Source organism: Geotrypetes seraphini, chromosome 7 (assembly GCF_902459505.1).
Source record: "Geotrypetes seraphini chromosome 7, aGeoSer1.1, whole genome shotgun sequence".
Lineage (NCBI taxonomy): Eukaryota > Metazoa > Chordata > Amphibia > Gymnophiona > Dermophiidae > Geotrypetes > Geotrypetes seraphini.
The window spans coordinates 113,720,223-113,746,575 of NC_047090.1; the positions used below are offsets into that span (position 1 = coordinate 113,720,223).

Genomic DNA, 26,353 nt, shown 5'->3' on the forward strand with positions numbered 1-26,353 from the left:
CCTACATTCTTTACATGACATTACCATATCTTTATTCTTGTGAAAGTGTGTTTCGCCATATTATTGATTTTTCACAGATCCGAGTATCTTGTGCTTCCATCGTAACCCAACATTTTTCTTTTGTAATCCGCCTTGAACCGCAAGGTAATGGCGGAATAGAAATCTCTAATGTAATGTAATGTAAAAATGGTATTTTCTTATTCCTCATTATTTGTTTTATTTCTATTTGTTAATTTGTAAAGTGGTGATTGTTATGTATCAGTTTTTCAAATTTACATCTACTGTCTTTATATTTTGCACAGTATTAGGGGATATGTGTCACTGTTTCTGTGGTGTTATAGTGCTGCATTGTATGCAGAGTCTGATTTCTTGGCAGTTCAGTTTAACTTTTGTCTACATATTTCTATTTTTAGTTTGTGATTATTCCATATTGGGCGAGGGTGTATCTCTGTTCTGTGTGTATGAAAAGGACAAGGTTTTCTGTTGGCATTGACTGTACAGGATTAATTGGCTGTGCAAGAACTGGCTTGTTTAGCTTTTTTAGTTTTGCAATGTATGTGTTGGTATTCTAGTGCTCACTGCAGTGTTTAAGATGCTGCCTTTTCCTAGGTACACTCTTGTTGTGAGATATGTGGATTGTTACTAAAAATCATATTTTTCATATAGATGAGGGGGGTGTCAAAAAATGATGGGCCCCGGGTGTCACATATACTAGGTACGCCACTATGTCTCAACTACATTTCCAAATAAAACAGTTACTTACTCTGAAGCAGGTACTGTCCAAAAAAACTGGATAAGAATCCTCATATATATCCTGTGGCTCTATCCTATGATACTATATTATTTGGAATGTCAATGAGGAAGAAAAGTCAAATTTCTGCAAAGAATAATAAGCTATTACTTATTGTGAAAGGAGTTGCCATTCAGCAGATTACATTTAATTGGAATAGATTAAATTATAGTTTTTGATGAAATTCATTATGTCATATGTACAAGATGGAAAGAATGTTAGCCTTGCAGAAAGGTAATTTTAATAACTTTCAGGAGGTTTGGAGGCCATTAATAGAATATTGTAATGAGTAATTATTGGATTATCATTTTTCCCTAATAGGTATAATTGCAAAGTATGGGGGGGATTTCTGATTTGAAATTAAATGATTAGATTAATAGGACAGAACATATAATATATTATATGAAATATGTACTACATATGAATTAGTAGGATTGGGAGGGAGGGTTTAAATATTATGATTTAAGTTAAATTGATAGAGAATCAAGTGATATTGTATAAGTTTAAATGTTATTTTATGATACACTTGTTGTAAGATGTAAAATGAATAAAGAATTTAAAAAAAAGAATCCTCATATATGCAGTGAAATAATCCAATGCAGCCTACATGGGAAGTATCCTCCAAAACTTTCCAGAACTTCAGAGTTCTACTCCCACCATTTTCTGTTGCACAGAATCCTCTCAAACCACTGCCAGCTTTAAGAATATAACTCCTTAGGGTTGTGAGGATTCTTATTTTGATATCCTTAGATAACACCTGCTACAGGTAAGAAACTATCTTCTCTGAAGACAAGCAAAATAAGTGAATCCTCATATAGGGACTCCCTAGCTACAAGACTGCATTCATGCATTCATGCTACTGCAAACAGCAAACATTCCAAATGTTTTTTAGATGGCAATAGGAATTATTTAAAAGTTTGTTGTTTTTTTTTTTTGGGGGGAGGGAGGGTAGAGGTAGCCTAAAACTAAAATGAAAGGGGCCCAGAGTGGTTGGAATTGAATTATAATCCCCACAGAAAGAAATCTAAGTTGCATCTCTGCAAATCTCTTTTATTTAGGCCAGCCTCAAGTGGGCTACCAACACCATCATTTTTCTGCCTTTATGAGCTGTGTGTCAGACTTGCCTGGATATAAAGGAAGGAAATATAGTCTGCTAGCCAATTTAGTCAATGTGTGCTTCTTGACAACAGCTGCCATTTTGTTAAGATGAAAAGAAATAAAAAGCTAGATGGACTTTCTATGGGCTTTAGTCTGCTCCAGATACAAGGCTGATGTCCTTTTAGAATTCAAAGGTGTGCAGTGTACTTTTGTCTTTATGAGCATGAAACTTAGTAGTAGTAAAAAAAAAAAAAAAAAAAAGGTTAGCAGGACTACTGACTGGTTAAGGAGGAAATCCAACACTACCTTAGGAAGGAGCTTTAGATAGATATATAGAACCACTCTACTGTTGAAACATCTTGTGTAAAGTGGATCCATTATTAGAGCCTGAAGATCACTAACTCTGTGAGCTAAAGCAAACACCATTAAATAAGACCCTCCAGGTAATAATGCACATTTCCTATATGTTTTATTGTAACTCGTCTTAAGCTTACATGGTGAAGTGCAACATTTAATTGTGTAAAGTAAAGTACTTCAAATGGCAGGTATCCAGTAGGTCAAAAAAAGCTAACATCAGCTGAGTTAGAATAAAACTGAGGTCCTATGACATGAAGTGGTGGGTGGCAGCTTGATGGGAAGTTTCAAAAGAAGAAGGTCCTGCTTGAATTGAACTAAAGGCTATACCTTCTACCTGATAAGGTTCAACTAAACTAAGAACAGGGCCAGCTTAACCTATGGACCAGGTGACGTTCTGGTCCAGGGTGCTGGTGCTTAAGGACCCATAAGTTAAACTTCTTACCACAGGCATAGTTTACGGGGCTTGCTATCTTGTCACTACCTAGCTTGGCCTCTCTCTCTCCAACCACCCCACGGATATCACTCTCTCCCATAAGCCCCCTCCTTGCTGCAGTTCTTCAATAGTCAGGCCACCAGCAATATCAGCAAAGTGAGCTTGCTGCCTTCAGCATGCCCTGGAAGCCTTCTTTCTGCAGCGTCCTGCCTAAGAGAGAACAGAAAGTGATATCAGAGAGAAGGCTTCTAGGGCAGGCTGAAGGCAGCAGGATCACTTTACTGAAGTTGGCAGGGGTCCGACTACTGAAGAACTGCAGTGCGATACCTGGACTCCCTGGGGGGTAGCAGAACGAGAATGAGGTTGCACTGCCACTATACCAGACCCCTCAGGAAGGAGTCTGTAAGGGGGGAGAGAGAGATAAGAAGTCATTAGGAGGGGGAAGGAGCGGAGACCCATAGAAAGAGGTTGAGAGAGAGAGATGAGATAAGCACCCGCGGGGAGAAGGGGGGGCTGAATGGAAGAAGACAGAGAGAGAGAAGCACCCATGGCTTTTTTTTTGGGGGGGGGGGGGTAGTAGGGAGAGATGCTATCACAGGACAGCTTTTGGGGAATAGAGGGGGAAGAGGGAAAGAGAGGCAGATGCTGGAATGTGGGGGGAAGGGGAGACTGAGAAAGATGGTGGATCCATGAAGGGAGGGGAAGAGAGAAATATGCAGCACCATGGGGTGGGGACAAGGGAGAGAAGAGAAAATATTGGTCCTGGGATGAGAAAGGGAAAATATTTACTGGACAGGGGGCCAGAATATGGGGACAGAGGAAGGGATAGGGACACAGAGGACAGATACTGAACATAAAGGGAACAGGCAAGAGTGGTGCCTTGGAGTGGAGCTACTGGACAGGACAGAAAGGGACACAGAGGGAATAACAGTGGACAGAGAAAAATAAAAAGTCAAATAGACAGGAGACACTGGAAAGCAGAAGATGGATAGGACTAGGGGAGAAGGAACAGAAGGTGGATGAGGCGTGGAACAGAAGGTGGATGGAGCTGATGGGTATGAGTGGCAACAGGGAATGGAGTAGGAACTAAATGGGACTATGGGTGAGGGGGAGAAAGGAAATAAAGCAGAAGATGACCAAGGGGTGTAGGAGGACAGATCAGAAGATGGATACAATTAGGGGATGGGGCAGGTACAAAGTAGATGATGTCTGAGATTTAGTGATTGAATAGAAGAGCATTGGGGAGCAGAGCAGGGAATTATGGATAGGAGATATGGAGTGGGAATTTCAAGGGCATAAAAAATCGCTTTGAGCCCTCACGGCATACCATCATCTTCTCTGCCTCCAAGTCCTCCTCCTTTGCACGCAACAATCCAGTAGCGATGTACTGCATCAACAAGCAAGGAGGCACGGGCTCTCTCCTTGTTATATCAGGAGGCCCAGAAAATCTGGACTTGGGGTAACTGATCGTAACCTTTTGATGTGAAATTTCTGCTCCAAAGACTCTGAGTCTGAAGATCATGCATATGAGCCCCCAGGCATAAGGGGATGCATCTGTCATGATGACCTTGTGATAAGGGGGTAAGTGAAAAAGAAGACTTCTTGATAGATTGGAAGAGGTCATCCACCATCGAAGCGACTGCAGAAGAGATGATGTCACAAATATCTGTTGTGAGAGACGATTTGTCGCTTGAGACCACTGAGAAGCAAGGGTCCACTGAGGAGTGCAAAAATGTAGCCTTGCTAGTGGTGGCAAATGGACAGTGGATAGGATAAAGGCGGAGTCTTGCTCATAGACCATGTCACATGGAAGTCAAGTGGCCTGAGAAACCTTCAAGTGCCATGCAAAAAATGTTCAAATTTAAACAGGCAAAGGAGAGCTTTGCCTGTTTCAGAAGAAGAAATGCTCTCAATATAGAAGAGGCCAAATACTGAAGACCCTTGGTAGAATCACCGTCAAAATTGAAATATAGTAGTCGTACGGGAAAAGAAAAATCCGAAGACGATAAGAAACAGAATGTTGGAACCATAAAACGCAAGCACTCCTTCTTAATATTAAAAAGATGAAAGTCCTTAAGAAGGGCCTGATAGTACAAACTGTGCTAGGTGACTGAAAAGCACAAGCACATACAGGAAGCCCTAAGGAATGAAAGAAAATAAGAGGCTTCCCTAAAACCGAAAGAGCGAAAAGTCGGGAAGAGTAAGAATATTGCACCTGGGTCAAAAACAACAGCAGAACTGAAAGGTGTGAAAACCAATCAAGTGGTAAGGAGAAAAAAAAATTCCAGACCCCTAGAACTTAAGGATGTCAAGAGCTAGATAGCGGCAGAAAGACGAAAAATCCCAAGGCTAAAGGACCCAAAACATAAAAGATGAAAAAATGCTGCGATCAAAACTAGGAGAAGAATTTGATCCTAAAAGGTTTGAGCGGCCTCCTCCTCCCCTACTGCCACTCCCAAACATTCAGCATAAAGTATAAAGGGATGTAGGGAACTGAGGAATAGTCTGGATGTTTCCAAGCAGACACCCTCCAACATTAGTGGAATAGTGGAAAGCAGTGAGGAACGAATACATCTGGTTGATCCTGTATCACAGCAAAAACAAGGAAAGAGATGTAGTGATAGGAAAACTAAATGATAGGCTCTCCACCCTTGTTAGTTCCTGCCAGCCAGAAAAAGTCAATGTTCATTGATGCTCCTGTAAGTACTGAGAAGGCAGAGTCAAGCAGCAGAACACGACACTGTTTATCAATCAATTTGATGTTCAGTAGGAATGTCAACTCTCCTTCCATGGCAACACCAAAAAGAACGTCTTAATTTTGAGGATATGCTCTGAAGGAACACGTCAAAAAAGGCTGACGTAAGTTGAATGTTGCCCTTACCAGCAGGTATACAGACACTAGATCCTGAAGACTTCAAGGTATATTGCACTAGCGATTCATAAAGAAGGTAAGGTGTATCAAACGCAGAAATAGGAATCACTGTGTATAAAATAAGTCTCATAGAAGCCCCTGAAAAGGGGGGAAAATGGAGACTCTAATCAAAAGAGAAAATCTCTTTCAAAAAGGGAAGAAGTAAAAAATTTTTATATAAAAATTTGGTTAAGACTGAAGAAGCAGAGTCAGGCAGCGGAAGCCGATGTTGTGAGTAGCTGAAGTTAAAGCTGAAGAAATAGTAGCATCTTTGAGGAAGACCGGTACCGGCGAGTCATCGGTGGAATGGGCTCAACCACATTGGCCTACATGAGGGAAGGAAAATACTGATATGTCTTCTGATCAGCAAGCTGATTGTGGGCTTCCACAGGGTTTCCCATCATTGTTTAATGAGAAATGTTTTGACAGCATTAGGTGTGTTCGTTTTTTCATATGCAGGTGATATTTTTTTCTTGTGTTCAGTTCTGAACAAGTTTGAAGATAATCTGATACATTTAGGAGATATTATTGCTCAGTCTGATTAAAGCACTCAGGACAATTTTTTGAAATTTAATAGACTGAAGACTAAAATAGAGCGATTCGGTGTTTATGAACTCCTATCTAAAAAAAAGATCTTGATTTGGTGTTAGGAGAGACATTGTCAATAAAGGGTTGCTCCAAAGTTCTTAAGAGTCATTTTGGATTCTAAATTGTCCTTCGAAGCCTAAATAAAAATATTAAAATTATTTTTTAAGTTAAGGGAATTAAGAGTGAAACAATCAGTTTTAAGTAATCAAAGCTTTCGATGTATAACACAAGTTATTTTGTTCCTTTTTTGGATTATTGTAATTCATTATATGGAAGACTTACAAAATAAATTATTGAATAGATTGTGGTTTTTGTCAGAATACAGCTGCAAGACTGATTATTTGATTGGGAAGATTTGAGAAGGCCTCCCTGCTCTTGATTACATTACAATGGGTTTCTTTTGACTCCAGAATAAAGTTTTAACTCACCTGCTTAGTTTTTAAATATTTAAATGGATGCAATTCTAGTCACTTAGTTCACAGCCTTGAATTGCCATTGCCTTTATGCAAATAAACTCTCTCTAAATATCAATAAGTCAAGTAGCCTACTTTTTCCTACAAAAAGAACGAAACTATTCATGAAAAGATTCTCATCAAAACTCATCCTATAAAAATGGAAACCAAAATAAAACTACTTGGGGTTACCTTAGATAAGAATCTTACCTTTCATGATCAGATCAGTACAGTAGTAAAAACTTGTTTTTACACACTAAGGCTTATACGCTCTCTATCATCTATTCTCGATACTGCAGCTATCACAACTCTAATTCATCCACTTGTCATCTCTCACCTCGATTATTGTAACTCTCTTTACAATGGACTCCCTCAGAAAGAACTATGGCGACTCCAACTCATACAAAATACAGCCATTAAACTTATCTACAAGTTAGGAAAATTTGACCATGTCACACCTCTCCTGAAAGAGGCTCATTGGCTACCTATAACCCACCATATCACATATAAAACAATTATGCAAGTTTTCAAAATTAGACTTACCCACCAACCTTCTTTTCTAGACAAACTTCTAATCCCTTACTGCTCATCACGGACCCTTAGATCAGCCGATCAAAACCTGCTATCTGTTCCCACAATTAAATAATTTTTCTATACGAGAAAGACTAACTTTTCTGTAGTCGCTCCTACCCTATGGAACGCATTGCCATCCCATATTCACCACAAAAAATCAACTGATAAATTTAAGACTAAATTAAAAACATTTTTATTTCTCTTGCTCCTAAGTATAATCTATTCTACAATACTTCAATTGCTTTCAAGAAGCGATCCCATTCCTTATGTTTCATCCTTCCCTTTTTTTTTTTTTTTTTGAACTATGTAATTTTTTTTCACTTCCTTCTGTTTATTCCCTACCATCACTTTCCAGTATGTCTAGTTAGAGTCTAAATGTTCACAATCCCCTATTTTAATTTTTTTTTTAAATTATCTTATATATTGTATTAGTTTTATCTTTTATCTTATTTTAACTTGTAAACCGGCTAGATACTTGCTGATAGTTGGTATAGTAAAATTTAATAAACTTGAAACTTGAAAGAGTGCTATTTAAAACTGAATTATCAATTTAATATAAATCATACTTAGATTCTTCTTTTTTATATGAGGGAGTGATAGTGTGGAATTCAAATGTACTTAATATTTTGTAAGGCTTTAAAAACTTATTTAATGAGTGTAATAGAATCTTATTTTGTAACTATTTAAATTTTTAACAAACATCTTAAGTGTGTTCATAAGTAGCTACATGTAAATCAGGAGGTGAAATATCTATGAATGTGGGTATTTTGCGAGGGGGTGCCCTCAAGGTTTAGCCCTTTCGGTTCTCCATTTTTAATGTACAAGGCTCCTGTAGGGAGGATTTTTGAGCAGTTGAATGTTCATTATCGACCTTATGCTGATAATGTGCAATTTTTTTTCCTGTTTTACCTTGGGGTTGAGATTTGTTGAGCAGTTGAATGATTGCATGGATGCAATTAAATAATGGATGAAGATAGTGAATGTAGCAAAAACAGAAGTGTTGATACTAGGAAGCAATGGTGTGATGCGATGCACTGGCCTACTGCTTTGCAACTGGGAGATCATGCAGTTCATGTGAAAAAGTAATTGTGTCTACTAGGAATATCACTGGATTATCAATTGATTATGACAGATCAAGTGGCACAAGTTGTGCAGTCAGCTTTTTTCAAATTACATTACAAATTGTATTTATTGAGGAGATTAAAACCTTTAATAGCAATGAGTGATTTTTGGATTGTTTTATACAGTTTGATACTTTGTACGATCGATTACTGCAATGCATTATACTTAGGAATAGCAAGATGTAAATTATAAGTAATTCAAAATGCAGTAGCAAGTGTACTGACAGGAGTAAATTGGTAAGTTTCCATGACTCCAGTCTTGAAATGGCTATGCTGGCTGCCAATTGGTTGGAAAGTTCAGTATAAAGTATTGTGATAGTACTATGGTATTTGAAACAAGCATTAACTGTTTATATACCTTGTAGAAATTTATAATCTGAGACAGCTAGGTGATTGGTAATTGATACTGTGCAATATGTTACAACAGGGCATTCTCAGTGGCTGCCACAAGATTGTGGAATAGATTGCCAGGTACCTTGCGTTTACCAAACTACCGTACTCAAAACTCATCTATTTGTGCAGGCATTTTTGTGTTAAACAATATGAGTTGGAATTTTGAAATGGGATGATGCTTTTGTTGATGTGAGATGTATGTGATAAGATTTTATGTATTTTTTTTGTAACTCACCTAGGTTTTAGGCGGGAGTTAAACTTTTAACACTGAAAAAAACTAGTCTCTATAGCAGATACTCAGAACCACACACTAATATAGAGGGTAAATATATTAATTAGAAGAAGTGCTGCTCCATAGGTGTTATAGTAAAATTAATGACTCCTGGTGGCGATTAATTCTGATTCAGAAGTTCTTTTTAGTCATATTTATTCATTCAATTTTCTATATCGTTCTCCTAAGGAAGCTCAGAACGGTTTACATTAATTTATTCAGGTACTCAAGCATTTTTCCCTATCTGTCCCAGCAGGCTCACATTCTATCTAATGTATCTGAAGCAAGGGGAGAATTAAGTGATTTGCCCAGGGTCACAAGGAGCCAGCCGCATGAGTTTGAATCCACAACCTCAGGGTGTTGAGGCTGTAGCTTTAACCACTGCGCCACATATAAAGGGTGCTGGACAATGATAATTTGAAAGGAAAACAGATCACATTGGATCTATGGGAAGCAGGGATAAAAGGCAGCAAGGATTGAATCTAGCAGTTTAATTTCAAAGCTTTTTTTGTGTTTTTATAATGGTCTTAGGACTATGACTAAAACTTATGCTTTAAGTGATTATCTCGTCAGTCTTTATATTTCTCTCATGTATCTATTTAGGCTCTAAGCTTTCTGGGGAAGGGATGTTACCTGGTGGCATGCTACACGCTGGGTCGAAATCTGACGTTGGGCTGAAGTCTTTTGCTCCAAGTTTAAGCACTTGTGTTTCGAGGTGATGCAGAAGGTGGCATTATTATCTGGCACCAACATTATGGAATGTGCTACTTAGAGAGCTGGGTAAGAAGCAATCAGTGCTACATTTTAAAAGAGCATTTAAAGATTACTTTTTTCAAAAGGCTTTTGCTGTTTCACTTCCCGGGAGTTAGTATGGAAAATACATTGGTGTGGATGTTGATTGAATTAATTATATTTATAATGCTTTTATACTGTTTTATTGTATTGGTTGCATGGATTGTGGTGTGATTCTATGTGCTGGACTATCAATTTATGAAGTTCTTTTTGTTTTAAACTGTATTTATTTATTTTAAACCACTCTGGTTGCTTCAGTAGTAGAGCAGTATATCAAGTTAAGAATAAACGTAAACTGGTGAGGTGAACAAGAACTAGTGTAGTGTGCTTTTTAAATCCATATTATATGCTTATAGGAAAATTGTGTGTTAATGACTGATAGGAAGAACCCCACTGTGAGATTTTAGTGAGACAGAAGAAGATCAGTGGCCATCAATCCATGGTACCTGAATTTTTCACTGCAAGGTAATGAAATAGATGCTGTCATTATAAGAACGTGCAGGTCACACAGGAAGAAGTACTCTGTTTGTCCTTGTGGGCCACACAGGAAAGAAACCCTGTCTCACGGTTTCCAGTTCCCACAGCATACACATCGTCAGCTGCTTAGGCCTCAGAGTAACGGCCTTCAATCATGTGAGTCATAAGGCGAGGAGGCCCTGTGTTCTGCTACACGTTCTTTAACTTGTGAAGGTGAAATGATTGAGCCTGGCTGGATGCAAAAGAGAAAACAGGTATGGGAGTGACTTCCAGTGTTTACAGAAAAAGCTGCTTAGCAGAAAGATCAAGATCCATCTGTTGCTAAGGATGAGATTAATAATGATAGAAATGGTGTGCAGCGTTTGGGTTAATGTTTTTGTTGCAGCTAGGGCTAGGGAGATAAATGTTCAAGATAGAGAAGACTTAGCAGGATCAAGTAGGGTGAACATGCTACTTTGGAGAATTTTACTACTATACATTTATAAGTTCCTAGTATACCACATGAATATCAAACTAACAAAAGCTATAAAACTCACCATGTTTTTGGTAGGTATTATCCTCTTAAAGATGTCATAAAGTTCAAATCTTTGGAGCAGCAGCAACAGGAAGTTGTTTGGATCCATCTGGGAAGCACCAATCTGTCAGAGATTCCAGAATATTAGTCATAATTTAGAAATGAATGGTTTCCAATTCAGTTTTTTGGTTTGGTAGTTTTTTCTTTCTCTTCCGGTTTAATTAAACCCAGTGCTGGGATTCTGTCGCCATGAGTCTTCATTCATGGAAGAGGAGGTCTAAATTTGTCTACCAGTTGTCACCCCTAACAATAACCACAATGCCATAGTAGAAAACCATTTGATTCAGTAATTGCACAATGAAAACATATTTTTTAATATCGGACTTGAAATCATCAACTTTAGACATTCTACCTAAATGAAAATTAAAAGTTATCGGTATACCTAGAATGTAAATAAGATCCAGGAAAAACTGTTTGTGATCTAATAGCCTCTTCCGAGGCATGAAAGAACTCTACTCTTTCCTGCTCGCTGTTCTGCCTGTTGCTATCTGTTACTACTTTAAATTAGCTACCATGTCTACAGGAAGTCTTGGCAGCATAAGGCAGGGCAGTGGACAGCGGGGGGGGGGGGGGAGGAGGAAGGGGGGGAGAAATCAGTGTAGTAGCACAGATTTTGGATGAGTTTTGGTGCCCAATCTGAAATCAAAACTCAGTTGATCTCTATTTAATATATTGCTTTTCAAATATAGATACCAAAGCAGTCTGCAAAGTTAAAATATAGGTATAAAATCTATTGAAAAGTGTGGTGTGCGTGCAGTCCTTTGAGAAGGGGAAGCTTTGGGTGGGCATGTTATATTAAAAATTTCTGGAGCTGATGCGGGAGACGGATTGCTCTTGCTCTTGGATATCCCTGTGTTTTATTGCAACGCTCAGTGTTTTTGTTAGTGCACATTGTATTATTCTCGATGGATGCTATTTTATCTTACCCATGCACTTCGCTTGTTTCCCTTGTTGACTCCTTAATAAAAATGATCTTCAAAAAAAAAAAAATCTATTAAAAAATAGAAGCTGTAACTGCACCCCTCCCCCAAAAAACACAACTAAATTTTATATTCCTCCACTATGGAATACATTTTTCCAATGAAGAGTAACAAATGATTGTTATTCTACCGCACTATAAAACTATGGTTTTTTTTTTTGGGGGGGGAGTGTTACGCAAACCTTTGGGGTTTGATTAGAAACTAGTCTGTAAAAACATTTTTTAAAATATTTTGAGGGTTTATTAAGAATTTTCTTTAGTTGTTTAATAAGTTCTTTATTTTTAATACTAGTTTTTGGCTATTTAGGGGGAAATTATCAACATAGGCTACTGTCATCGGATTTTACCACAGATCTGCTCCTATGGAGTAAATACCCCAACCCCCCCCCCCCCTATTACTTTAGTTAGATCAGTGTTTCTCGCTGGCCGGCTGCCACTGCTGCTGCTATTCGTCGCCCGCTGCCGCAAATAGAGGAAGGGAAAGGCCAAGCAGGTGCAGCGATTGCACAATGCCGGCCCAGAAGCCTTACCCCTGACGTCAATTCTGACATTGGAGGCACGGACTTTCTCTCCGACGTCAGAATTGACATGAACTGTAGATGTCACGTGAACTAATAGTCACATCATCTGTCCTTGCTGAGATGGTTTGTAGAGTGGAGTTTTGATTGCAAAGATGAAGCAAAGTGTCTTGTCTTTGTTGAGGTAGAAATGCCTGTAGATGAACAATGTCGAATAGGGCTATGAATTGCAGTAATTGAGAAGATTGAAGCTATGAATTTGGGAAGCTGACTTTGAACCCTAGAAGCTGAAGAAAAGTTATTGTCAACTGTTTTGCGGAGTGGACTGCTTGAGGAGATGCAGTTTTTATCAGCCAATCGTCCAGATATGGAAACACTTGAAACTCGTGAATACGTAGGGTTGCTGCAATGACCACTAGTGCAATGACCACTAGGCACTTGGTAAATACTCTTGGATAAGAAGCTAGCCAAATGGCACAACTTTGTACTGAAAGTGTTGATGAGCTATGCGAAAATGGAGAAACTTTCTGCGATTGAGATGTATGGATATATGAGTGTAGGCCTCTTTGAGGTCTAGAGAGCACAGCCAATCATTTTGTTCTAGAAGAGGGTATACTGTCCCTAAAGATAGCAAGCGAAACTTCTCTCTGATAAGATATTTGTTTAAGTCTCAGAGGTCGAGAATTGGATGAAGACCTCTCATCTTCTTTGGAATTAGGAAATACCTGGCGTAGAACCCCTGATTTTTCTGAAAAGAGGGAACTACTACTATGGCATTTAGTTGAAGTACAGCTTTGATTTCCTGAAAAAGGGACGTCTGTTGAGATGTGAAAAAGGACTCTCTTGGAGAGTGGTTCAAGGGAATGGTTACAAAATGGAGAGAGTAACCCTCCTTGATGACTTTAAGGACCCAAGAGTCCATAGTGAAGAGTGTCCAGCGTCGATGAAACAATTAAGTCGACCTTCGATGGGTTGGGGAAGAGGCTGAGGAGAAATGTTGGCCATGTTTTCTAGAAGCACATCAAATAGACTAAGATGGCTTCTGAGGAACCGAACACTGGGACTTTTGAGGTCTCTGTTGTTTTTGTCTCTTCTGTGGCAAAGGCTTCGAAGAAGAGGATGTGGTCAGATACTTTCTCTTATAGGAATAAGAAGTAGATTTTGGAGAAGGTTTAGATTGTTGACTCTTTAGATCTATTTAAAGAATTCCAATTCTGCTTATGTTGAGTAAGCTTTTGAGTAGATGCCTCTATCCTGTCGCTGAAGAGTTCTTCACCAAGACATGGGATGTTGGCTAAGCAATGTTGAAGATTAATATCCATGTCAGAAAATCGCAGCCAAGCAAGACACCTCATAGCAGATGATCTAGATGTTAATTCAAATGCCGTTCTTGCCATATATTTTCTTATTTGAAGGGGACTGTGCATAGTTTGTTGAAAATCTGCAAGACGGTCTGAGGGAATATGTTGCTCAAAATCAGCCAACTTCTTTGCAAGATGTTTAAGGTAAAAAGACATATAGAAGTTGTAATTAAGAACTTTGTTAGCTAACACAGAGTTTTGGTAAAGATGGTGACCAAATTTATCCATAGTACGACCCTCACATCTTGGTGGGGCAGAAGAATAAACCCTAGGGCTGGAGGATTTTTTTAAGGGTCGATTCCACAAGCAATGATTGATGTTGTAGTTGTGGCTTGTCAAAGACTATTGTTGTGTAAAGTAAATCAATCTTTCATGCAGTTATAGAGACGGAAAGAGGAGTCTCCCAAATTTTAAAGAGTGCCTCTTTGAGGAGACCATGTAAAGGCAACTTAAGAAGTTCCTTAGGAGACTCATCAAAATCTAAGGTATCAAGGCTCTGGGCTCAGTGTCAACCTCTAATTTGACAGGGAGAGCCTTAGTAAATGAAAGTCCTTCAGGAGGAGGCCTTCTTCTAGAAGGAGACAGATCTGAAGGAATACCATATGATTCAGAAGCAGATAAAGTAGGCTCAGATTCAGAGTCAGTATGGTAACAAGAGAGATCAGCGTCAACTTCATGAGTCTGAGAAAAATTTAGATAAATTTAAGGGAAACCTTAAATGTTTTCTCTTTAAAGATGCATATGAATGCTAAAGGATCTCTGGGTCCACCCTACCGATTTCTGTAGTAATCACACTCAATACCGGTATGATTTCTCCCATTGCCCTCTTGTTTTTAAACTTAATTGTACTCTTTTCTTTTTAAAATTGTATTTCTCCCTACTATCCTTTTGTTTTCATGTAAGTTACGTCTTGTCATTAATAAGTATGTTAATTGTTCCCCATTTAAAATTTTTATTGTTAAACGCTTAGATTTTTGATTACCATTTTATCAAATTTTAACAAACTTGAAACTTAAAGATAAGGAACAACATAATGATCTTTTATACCTAGAAGTATAGGATCGACGTGATTGAGAACGACGATGCTTCGATGTAGAGCATCGATGCTTCAAGGAAGAGGATCGATGGAGAGCATCGATATCCAATGGAAGAACACCAATAGGAAGTAGATTGGAGTCTCAGTGTAGACCTGGAATTGGTACCGTGGGGCCTTGGAGTGCTATGCTTAGGCTGGACCGGTACCGAGGGAGTTGATGTAAACACCGGTGTCTAGTGCAATTTGAACATGTAACTGAGCTCCCTTTGGAAAAACTCAATGAGTTGTTCCCTGAAGATCTGCACCGATAACCTTGGCACAACAGCCGGTACCATCAGTGTGGCAGGGTGTCAAGGGGTGAGTGACCTTGATGAGGATGCATGCCCTGACGGAGAGACAGCCTGCACTGAAGGAGAGTGTTGGCATCGTTTGGCCTGCATCGAGGAACTCAATGCTGTAGAGGTCTCTGACGTTCCCTGGGAAGAGGATGGCTTCTTAGCAGGCTTCACCGATGCAAGAATGATGTCCAATGTTGGTGTCGCTGGAACTGAAGGCTCGGATTTATCCACAGAGTCTACTGACGAGTCAAACAGCTTCTCCTGCTGGAAGCAACGAGCCTTCAATGAACATTTTTGTAAGGTGGAACAAAGAGTACAGGTGTTTTCCCGGTGCTCAGGGCCCAAACACCACAAACACCAACTTTGCGGTTCAGTGATTGAGATAGGGCACAGACACAGACAGCACTTTTTAAAACCGCTCAATTGTTTCAACATGGATGGAAAAATATTGGCGGCAAGGTTAAACTCAATGGTGATAAAAGAAGAGGGGAAAAAACTCCAAAGCATAAAAAAGAAACAAAAAAGGGGGTTTATGTAGATATATATATTTTTAAAAGACTGAAGAAGATAATAAAGTAAATAAGAAAAGTGTCAAAAAGAAATATGTTGACAAGAAGGCAACGTGCATTGGACAGAGTCCAGAAAAAAGCACTCCTTTCCAACATGAAAAATGAAGAACTGAGGTACTGCAAGCCAGTGTTGGGCAGGAAGGCACTCATGCATGTGCAGTGCAGGCAGTCGTGAAGTTTCTAAAAACTTAAAGTGGCAATACACTTTTACCACTGTTGGTATCGGGCTCCGTGGATGATGTCATCCACATGTGAGTATGCTGCTTGCTTGTCCTAGGATAATGGCCATTACCTGAGCTGTGTGACTCTGCAGAGGTTAAGAAATAACATAACATTTTGATCCCCAAAATTAAATCTTTATATTGGAAATAAAGTCTCAGAACCACAGCTTTGTGCTGTTCCCCTGTGGGGATGGTAAATTCCTCCTTGTCAGCATTTTCTTTTTCGAATTATGAGAATTTTGGCCCGACTTTGTAAATAGAAAGTCTTGGTATTTAAATGTGAAATGTGGTTTTGCTCCTGAAGAAGCTGTTTCTATACAGTGAAACGGAGAAGCTCCATAGAGCGTTGAATGTTTATCACTGTACTAAATGAATTACTATATTAGTTGAAACACCTTCCTATTTTGGAGACTCTTGGATCAACATTAAAGCTAAAGACATCTGTCACCCTGGGAGTAACATTTTGAATTCAGATTTTTGGTTCCCTGACGCAGGATCGAAACGGGCCTATCAAAGCGAGTTTCCATTATTTCCTATGGGGAAACTCGCTTTGATAAATGAGCATTTTGGATTACGAGCATGCTCCTGGAACGGATTATGCTCGTAATCCAAAGTTTGAAATTCTGAAAATAAAGAAATAATTTAAATAAACTTCTTATCTGATTAAAAGGATAATTCATCTTTTTGTAACATTAAACATATTAACAAATTGAGAAAGACTACCTGCAGCATTAGGATATCTTTATCAAACATCTCCTCCCTGCATTTTACATCTTGGTAATAAAAGACCTGGAGGAAATAAAAGAACAATTGAAAGCATTTATTAATTTTTGTACAGGTAACAGATTAATCATGGAAACATATACCTTACCAAGTATTTTTACAAACAGTTTTGCAGAGCTGCCAGATTTTTTTTTAGCAGAAAGGAAACATAGGGCTCCTTTTACGAAGCCGTGTTAGTGGCTTTATCGCACGCACATTTTTAGCGCGCGCTAACCCCTGCGCTAGCCAAAAAACTACTGCCTGCTCAAGAGGAGATGGTAGTGGCTAGCACGGCCGGCAAATTAGTGCGCGTTAAACCGCTAACACGGCTTCGTAAAAGAAGCCCATAGTTTTCCATAACAATAATGAGTTTCATTGCTGACACAAAGCCCAACATGATCTCCCAGAAACAACATAAATGTTGTTGACAAGGGGTGTCCCCTGGCGAGTCGTATTCGGCAACAAGCAGATATCCAGGGGATTCGATTAGGGGCTCAACAATATAAAATACTGCTCGATGCAGATGATATTCTGCTCTTGCTGCAGAACCTGAAGACATCTTTATCTCATGTCCTCAGAGAATTAGGGGAGTTTGGCAGACGGTCAGGATTTAAGGTGAATATGGCAAAATCTGAAATATTGAATGTGACCTTAGATGTTATGCAGGTGCAGTGGCTACAAGCTAGCTTTGACTTCACATGGGTACCCCATTTTATCAAATATCGGGGCATTAATTTAACTGCAGACCATACATAATTTTTTAAGTCAATTATCCAGAACATTTACACAAACTGTTTGCTGAAATAGAAAGATGGGAGGGTTTGAATCTCAGTTGGATAGACCGGATCTCAGCTATAAAAATGATGATTTTATCCAAATTACTGTATTTTTTTTAGTGCTTCCCATTGCCATACCAAGTGATTTCTTCCGTCAATTGTCACGCAAAATGTTTGCCGTACGTTCTTGTATCAAACCAAATTAGATGAGGGGATAGGGATACCAAATTTTTACCTGTACTATAAGGCAGCGCTACTACAGGAAATAGTAATGTGGTTAACTTATGAGGATCGTCCATTGATATATAGCGAACAGAGGTTTATTCTACAGATTTCAAATTGCCTTGGGCTCCAATGGAGCAGATACAGGTGGCTATGAAACTCCCTAACCCTTCTTTACAGTCCATACTTACTGTCTGGTATGACCTATAACTTATGTGATCACTTATTGTGCTTGTATTGATGATTTATGTACTTGGATTGTAGTGTTCCCTAGTCCTTTGGGGTTTTAACTGAGGTCTTTTTCTCCACTTGGCTTGTTTCTCTTGCTTTGGTCTTCCATTACCTCTCAGATTCCAGAAGAGAGTAGACTTTTTGTTGTTATGTAGAGTTATTTCTACTCTTTCCTTATATTATTTTCCTATACAATTCATAAACAAATGTTCCCGGAATGGTTATATTTCACACAAATAACTATAGCTTCATTGCCAGCTTTTTCCCCAGGGAGAAAATAGTTAGCCACCATTGGATCACAGAAGGCTTACATTCCTTGGAACACTTTGAGAGGAGACACAAATGCTTTCCTTTGATGTTTTACAAGAGTATGGTTTAGAGGTGTGAGACTCCCTTTCTCTATACACGCCTGCGTATCTTTTTATATTAACAAGCTTATGGGGAATTTAGGAACCCCTAAAAACATATCTGTTCCTGAAGTACTTAGGCAACTGACCTGCACAATCTCATTCCACAATAACTGATCCCTAGAGCTGTTAATCACTAGCTTTTAACTTTGTTAAACCCACTCAATCTGTAGCATCTTTTAATCATTGTAAACTGGCAGAACATTGTTAAATTCACTCAATCTGTAGCATCTTTTAATCATTGTAAACCACATAGAACTTCACGATCCTGCGGTATATAAACTGTTATTATTATTATTAAATGGGGACGATCGTTAACACGCCCCCTACCCACGGCCAGGATCAGTAGAGAGCGATCCCCGCTCATGCGCACACCCTGCCATTAGTGACAGGAGAAGCAGCCTTCTGTCACTGATGTTAGGGTTCAGCCCAGATCTCTCTTGCCTGCTCCCGGACTCTCCTGCTCTCTGCCGCCGTTCCCTGAAATGCAAGCCCGTGGTTTTAAAGCGGGCCTGCACTGTGGGGAACAGCGGCAGAAAGCAGGAGAGTCCAGCAAGCAGGCAAGAGAGATCAGGGCAGGCAGAAGAGCCTACACCGGCCCTGCCCGACAACCCCCCAACACACCCCCAGGCCCCAATCTCTCCTGCCTGCCCTGCTCTGATTTCTCTTGCCTGCTCGCTGGACTCTCCTGCTCTCTGCTGCCGTTCCCTGCAATGCAAGCCCATAGTTTTAAAGTGGGCCTGCACTGCGGGGCAACGGCAGCAGAGAGCAGGAGAGTCGGAGCGAGCAGGCAGGAGAGTCTGCAGTAGCCCGACACCTCCCCTGAATTAACCCCGACCGGCCCCACCGCCTTACCCACAACCAGCCCACCCCAGGTCAGGCCCGGCCCACCCGCACCGCGTACTTTTTAAATTGTTGGGAGCAGGAGGGGTGCCCAGTCCCTCCTGCTCCTAAGCTTCCATCTTCGGGAGCAGGAGTAAGCGCGAAGTCCTCCTGCTCCTGCACCCTCGCGGGCAGCTGCGCAATAGCGGCCTTAGGCCATGCCCCAGCGTATCATCTGATGCACAGGGAGGGGTCTAAGACCTTGATTGGCTGAAGCGCTTCAGGTTCCTCCTCCCTTGGGAGGGGTCTGAGGGGCCTGAGCCAATTAGGGACTTCCTTAGGCTCAGATCGGTTTGCGAGCCCTTTACGACTAGATTTCCCTCCAACCCCATTCACTAATGCCTGCAGCAATCCGATCGCGATCCTCCCATGCAAATGAGTAAAACCCCATGCAAAACAGCCAAGTGATTGATTCACTAAAATTACTTGGCTATTTTGAATCGGGTTTTACTATTGGCAAACCAGACTGCTGCGTTACGGACAGGTCTGCAGGTTTTTTGACAGGCCTGCCTGTCTTTATCCATTTTTTTCCATGGCACAGTTATTTTGCGTGTGTCACACAAGCAAAATATCTGCCCTATTAAAAAAAAAAGAAAAGACAGGCAGGCCTGTCAAAAAACAGCTGAAAGCACCCCCTCCCCCCAGGTGACCCACTCCCTCCTGGAACCACCCGACGCTACCCTCCCCCCAGGTTTCCTGCCCCAAAAAAAAGTAAAAAAAAAAAAAAAGTTGCGATGCCCTCCCCTGTGCTGATGCCCCACAAAAGGCAGGAGGGATGCCAACTCTCTCCTGCCATGTTAAACCCCTCCTGGTCTGGCCGGGCCCGGCCCACCTCCCTCCCTCTGGCCGGCCCGGTCCCACCCACAAAAACACAAACTGCAGGAGGGATGCCAACTCCCTCCTGCCACTCTCCCCAGACACCCCTTCTCCCCATACCTTTAATGGAGCAGGAGGGATGCTCAACCCCTCCTGCTCCAATGCCTCCCATGACAACTCTGAGGCCTTAGGCCCCGCCCCGGCGCATCAAGCGAAGCACAGGGCGGGGCCTAAGGCCCTGATTGGCTCAGGTTCTTACCTTGGGAGGGGCCAGGGGAACCTGAGCCAATCAGGGACTTCCTTAGGGCTGAGCCTTAGGAAGTCCCTTATTGGCTATTGCTTTGACCAATAGTAGGGATGATGTTCTTTGGGTGGCATGTAGTGTTGGGTTTGTCATCCACTGCAACATTTTACATTCAATCTAGAAAGTTCTATTTCAGTTTCATCAAAGCACATTTTATGCCACATGGTTACAGTATCTTCTGCTTGTTCCTCTGCATACTTCAAATGGTATTTAAATTGAGATTTCTTGTGCTTTTGTGCATTGTCACAAACTTTGTCCAGGAATTCTTTTACTACCACTTTGGTGATCAAGATTGGTTGTGCTTAGAAATATGCCACCAGAAATGTTGAATCAGTCCTGTAATTCAGAACAATTTAAATATAGGTGGAACCTATTCACTTTCTGTGTGCTTTTCAAAGCAACTAAATACACAAAAACAAGGGCAGTGGACACTTATCCAACCAAGCTAGTCCATGATTTTTTTCTATTCCATTTTCTAAGTATTTCTGGATTATTTTTCTTCATTTGGCTATTATAGTGTAGGGTGTGTGGATAAACAGAACAAACACCATTTTAATTCATTTTACTTCCAGGATGTAAGACAACAAAATGAGAACACATTGGAAAAGGATGTAGACTTTTAATAACCAATTTATGTACAGTAAACCCCTGCAAATTCACAGTTCGCAAATCGCAGACTCAGTAATTTGTGGTATTTTCCGACTGCCTCTTCCTAGTACTGAAGTCATGGTTACACCAATCAGGAGCTGCTTTGATGTGCCACATAGCGTGCCAAAGCAGCTCCTGATGACTTTAATACCAGGAAGAGGCGGTCAGAAAATGTGCCAGGCTTCGTAAGTACAATTTAAGCACCCGCCAGCGCCCCAGCTGCCCTCTCCTGTCTTTGATCAGCTGAAAAACCATATTCGCAGTTTTTTGAAATTTTCAGGTGTTCCTGGAACGGAACCCCCGCGAATTTCAGGGGAGTGCTATATAGGAATGTACAATTATATTCATAACAGCTTCTGTACCTGGCTTATTAGAGATAGTCCATTTCTTCTCCACATCTCCGCAGATACCTGGGCAACTAACACCAGACAGCGCAGGGGATATTCAATCAGCAGATCTATTTGAAATTCCTCCTGATGATTAAAACATACCATTTAAATAGTATAGTCTTATATAATGAAGGTCTTACACCATCAGGGCTGGTGTATAAATTAGCTATATGATGAAGATTTATTGGCCCTGATTATCTGAAATAGATTGTAACAAGCCTTCTTAAAAGTACAGTGGAACATAAACTAGTAACTAGAACATTTTACCGCTACATCTGAGACTGCCTGCTACCAAGAACATATATAGCACAACATACCATATTTATGTGTGTAAATATGAAATTACTCAAAATGAGATTTCTTGTTCATGTTTAAGGTTTTATTTTTTGTTTTCAGTAAAGTTTTATTAACTATTTTGTTAGGCATAACGAATTCTTTACAACAGCCCCCAAGGGGGCACAGATGCACCAAACCAAAAAACAGTAAATATATTCCAAAAAAATTGACCAAACTTTCCCAAATACCCCCAATCCCCCCTCTGTTGCAAAAAAACATATATACTAGTGCTGCCCGATTGAGGGGAAAAAATTTCGATTCAATTCAATTCAGCCTATTGAATCGATTTTTCAATTCGATTTTCCTGCCCAATTGGCAGACAGCGGGAGGGAGACGGAGAGAAAGAAAGAAAGAAAGATAGACATCGGGAGGGAGACAGGAAGAAAGAGACAGGGGCAGGGAGAGAGACAGAAAGACAGACAGTTGCAGCAGCAGTGGGGGATAATTAAATGGAGCGGGCAGGCGGTGGTGGGTGGCAGGGAGGAATCGGCGGTCAGCCTGTGTACTCCTTAGGGTACGCGTACCGCAGGTTGAGAAACTCTGTATTAATTTATGATTTGAATTTATAAGAATATATTCCTGGAATTAGATGCATCAGGCCAGTTACTGACTGTGAAACTACATGTGTAAATTAGCTGAGTGCTTTATCTTAGATGGAGAAACAGATGCAGCATGTTTGTGAGTGTGTAAATGCATGAGCAGTGAAGGATTGATTGCAATATGTTTCAAGTGTGCCCGCAGTGACTTCTAGGTGCAATATGTAAGGAATAAGAGACTGGATGGGGTGTGTGAGGATGCTCTCTCCGCTGGCTTTGTCTTTTTTTTTGCAAGAAACTTCATCAGGTAGGTCATATTGATGCTACATTGTACTTTGTAAGCATTTTCATTAACACACAAAGAGAAAATTTAGAAACCTGAAGAAACACTCTTCCACTCATGAGTAAGGGGGCAAGGAAGAGAGATAGATAGAAAGAAAGACAGATAGCGGGAGGGAGAGAGAGAGAGAGAGACAGAAAGAAAGTGGGAGAGAGACAGACAGAAAGAAAGAGACAGGGGTAGGGAGAGAGAAAAAAACACAGACAGACAAAGTGGGCCAGGGAGAGAGACAGAAAGAAAGACAGACAGACAGCGGGAGGGAGAGAGACAGAAAGAAAGGAAGAAAGAGACAGGGGCAGGGAGAGAGACAGAAAGAAAGACAGACAGACATATATTCTAGCACCTGTTAATGTAATGGGCTTAAACACTACTATATGATAAAAATTGCCTTTCTCAACCAGACACTGCCAACATAAAGGACCGCATCATTGATCACCTTGATGGACACAATCTGATGAGGACCAGCCCGCACGGTTTCAGCAAGGAAAGATCTTGCTTGATGAACTTGCTGCACTTCTTCGAGGGAGTAAACAAGCAGATAGACAAGGGCGAGCCCGTCGACAATGAATATCTGGATTTTCAGAAGGCGTTTGACAAGGTCCCACATGAACGACTACTTCGAAAAATTGTGAGCCATGGAAGAGAGGGTGAAATACTCACGTGGATTAAAAACTGATTGATGGATAGGAAACAGAGAGTGGGGATAAATGGACAATACTCGGACTGGAAAAGAGTCACGAGTGGAGTGCCACAGGGTTCAGTGCTTGGGCCTGTGCTCTTCAACATATTTATAAATGTCCTGGAAATTGGTATGACGAGCGAGGTGATTAAATTTGTGGACAATACGAAGTTATTCAGAGTAGTGAAAACGCAAAAGGATTGCGAAGACCTGCAAAGTGACAAACACGCTCGAAAAATGGGCCACGATATGGCAAATGAGGTTTAACGTGGATAAGTGTAAGGTGATGCATGTCGGTAACAAAAATCTTATATATGAATATAGGATGTCTGGTGTGGTACTCGGAAACTTGGAAAGAGGAGACTTGGGAGTACTGGTCGACAAGTGGATGAAGCCATCCGCACAATGCACAGCGGCTGCGAAAAAGGCGAACAGAATGCAAGGAATGATTAAAGAAGGGGATCACAAACAGATTGGAGAAGGTTATCATGCCGCTGTACCGGGCCATGAAATGCCCCCACCTGGAATACTGCGTCCAGCACTGGTCGCTGTACATGAAGAAGGACACGGTACTACTCAAAAGGGTCCAGAGAAGAGCGACTAAAATGGTTAAGGGGCTGGAGAAGTTGCAGTACAGTGAGAGGTTAGAGAAACTGGGCCTCTTCTCCCTTGAAAAGAGGATAGTGAGAGGGGACATGATCGAAACATTCAAGATAATGAAGCGAATAGACGTAGTAGATAAGACAGGTTGTTCCCCTCTCCAAGGTAGGGAGAACGAGAGGGCACTCTCTAAAGTTAAAAGGATAGATTCCGTACAAACGTAAGGAAGTTCTTCTTCACCCAGAGAGTGGTAGAAAACTGGAATGCTCTTCTGGAGGCTGTTATAGAGGAAAACACCCTCCAGGGATTCAAGACAAAGTTAGACAAGTTCCTGCTGAACCGGAACGTACGCAGGTAAGGCTAGTCTGTTAGGGCAATGGTCTTTGACCTACGGGCTGCCACGGGAGCAGACTGCTGGGCACGATGGATCACTGGTCTGACTCAGCAGCGACAATTCTTATGTTCTTATGTTCTAACATACATTAGTGGCAGCACTAGGAAACATGGCCTTAAGACAATCTGGAGTGTAATACCCAGCGAGTGAGAACTTTGTAAGCATTTTCATTAACACACAAAGAGAAAATTTAGAAACCTGAAGAAACACTCTTCCACTCATGAGTAAGCTCAATACCCATATCCCATTCCCATGATGACATAAATTTATATTTTTTACAAACTGTCACTAAAGAAATCTATACAATAATGAAATAGGACCCTTCAATTTGTTTAAGGCCATACACAAATTTTGCAGTTTTTCAGTGGCATCAGGATCCTCCCCTTGACTAGAAATATAATATTTAATCTGTAGATAAGGAAATACATCACCAGGAAATAACCAATATAAATCTCACAACTCCTCAAAGGGGACCATCTCACCCACATCTAAAAACTGACGAAACCTAAGTAAACCCTGTTTTTCCCAGCATAAAAATACTGCCCCTTCCTTGCCCACCTGAAAGTGGGTTCAAATCTAAAAGAGGACAAAGATGAAATGCCCAATGATCCTTTATACTTTTTTCAAATACCAAATACCACTCTGATGTCCCATTCCCTCTTAGAGATCTGACATGAGCATCCCATCTGTTCTTAAAATCTGGCACGCTACTGGCCTCGATCACTTATATGAAGTGCAAGAAGCAGGTTCCTTCCCAGGTTTAAGCAGGACTGAAATCCCGGCTTCCCTCATACTGGACGGCAATGAATTGCCTGCCAGCAACCCACTACCTACCCATAATAGAAGAGGGCTAACCTCTCTACATAAGATCTTATAAAACTGAGGAGTAAAGCCATCCAGTCCATGTGCACTACCAGATCTTAAGGCCTTAATGACAGCCACAATGTCTGCACACGATAACAGAAGATCAAGCTTACCACAGACCTCTGGCGACAGCTTAGGTAAGAGCACCTGGTCCAGATAACCAGATGGTAAATCCCGCTCCTCAATGTCAGTCAGCATACAAAGCCTTATAAAAAGAATAGAATTCCTCTCTAATCTCAGCATCCGTATAATACAGGACATTATTACATCCCTTGATCTTTAAATACCTCACTAGCATAGACCCTGACTTATTACTGTATTTTTAAAAATGCTGCTTCAATTGTTTATGCCTAAATTCCAACTTATCAATGTGCAAAGCAGTCAGTTCTGCTCGAGTTTGCTTCAATTGTTACCACAACCCTGCAGAGGGCCTACGTTTAAGTTGTTGTTCCAAAAACACCAAGCGCTCTAACAGACCCAAATGCCTTTGAGCCCCCAATTTAATAATATGCCCCTTAAAACAACTTTCAAAGTATTTCAGACAACTATCAGACACCTCTCCAATATTATTATCCTCTAAGTAACATTGTATGACCTCTAAGATCTGTACATACTTTCAGGTCCCCCTAAGAGATAATCATTTAATTCCAAAAGCACAATGAAGTAGGAAGTCCACCTAGTTCCACCTCTAACCAGATAGGGAAATGATCAGAAATCTGAATAGGTTCTATATGAGTTTCCTTAATATTACTCCAATATTGCTGTGAACACCAAAACAGATCAATCCTGGTATAAGTCTGTTTTGCATGGAAATAAAAAGTAAAATCCTTCTGAGTGGGGTGCTGCAAACGTCAAGCATTTACTAATTCTAAACCACTAATCAAGCAGAGTAATGCCCTCCTATGAGACTGACTATATCCTCCCCCTCCCAATTGGTGTTAAGTACTACATTAAAATCTTCCCCCCCCAAAAAAAAAAAAAGAAAATGGCCCCATTACCAAAGGACTCCAGGGGATCCTGAGGGGCCCCCCAAAAAATCATCTTGGTGGGTATTAGGAGCATAGACATTAATAATGGTGATTTGCTGACCCTTGAATTTCCCCTTTATCGCTAAACAACACCCATGTTCATCCTTATAAGAATCTTCTAAGATAAAGGGACAATTAAAGCGGATAAAAATTGCTATACCCTCTACCCTCAGGACCATGAACTCCAGAAACCGTAAAAGAAGAAGATTGTAACAAGTGGTTCACCCTCGGGCCCAAATGCGTTTTTTGTAACAGAACCACATCCCACTTTAAGCATTTACCTTTAT

The 26,353-nt window shown here is 40.6% G+C and overlaps 1 protein-coding gene across 4 annotated transcripts in view; it reads right to left on the bottom strand.

Moving 5' to 3' along the window:
* Positions 1–26,353, bottom strand: part of UBR1 (ubiquitin protein ligase E3 component n-recognin 1) — a 531,921-nt gene that overhangs the window by 270,747 nt on the left and 234,821 nt on the right. For all 4 annotated transcript variants that reach the window (XM_033952836.1, XM_033952835.1, XM_033952834.1 and 1 more), the window contains exons 17-19: positions 21,263–21,373; positions 16,576–16,641; positions 10,793–10,894 (exon numbers count right to left, since the gene is read on the bottom strand). In XM_033952836.1, coding sequence (XP_033808727.1) covers positions 10,793–10,894; positions 16,576–16,641; positions 21,263–21,373 — 279 coding nt within the window. The remainder of the gene's footprint in view (positions 1–10,792; positions 10,895–16,575; positions 16,642–21,262; positions 21,374–26,353) is intronic.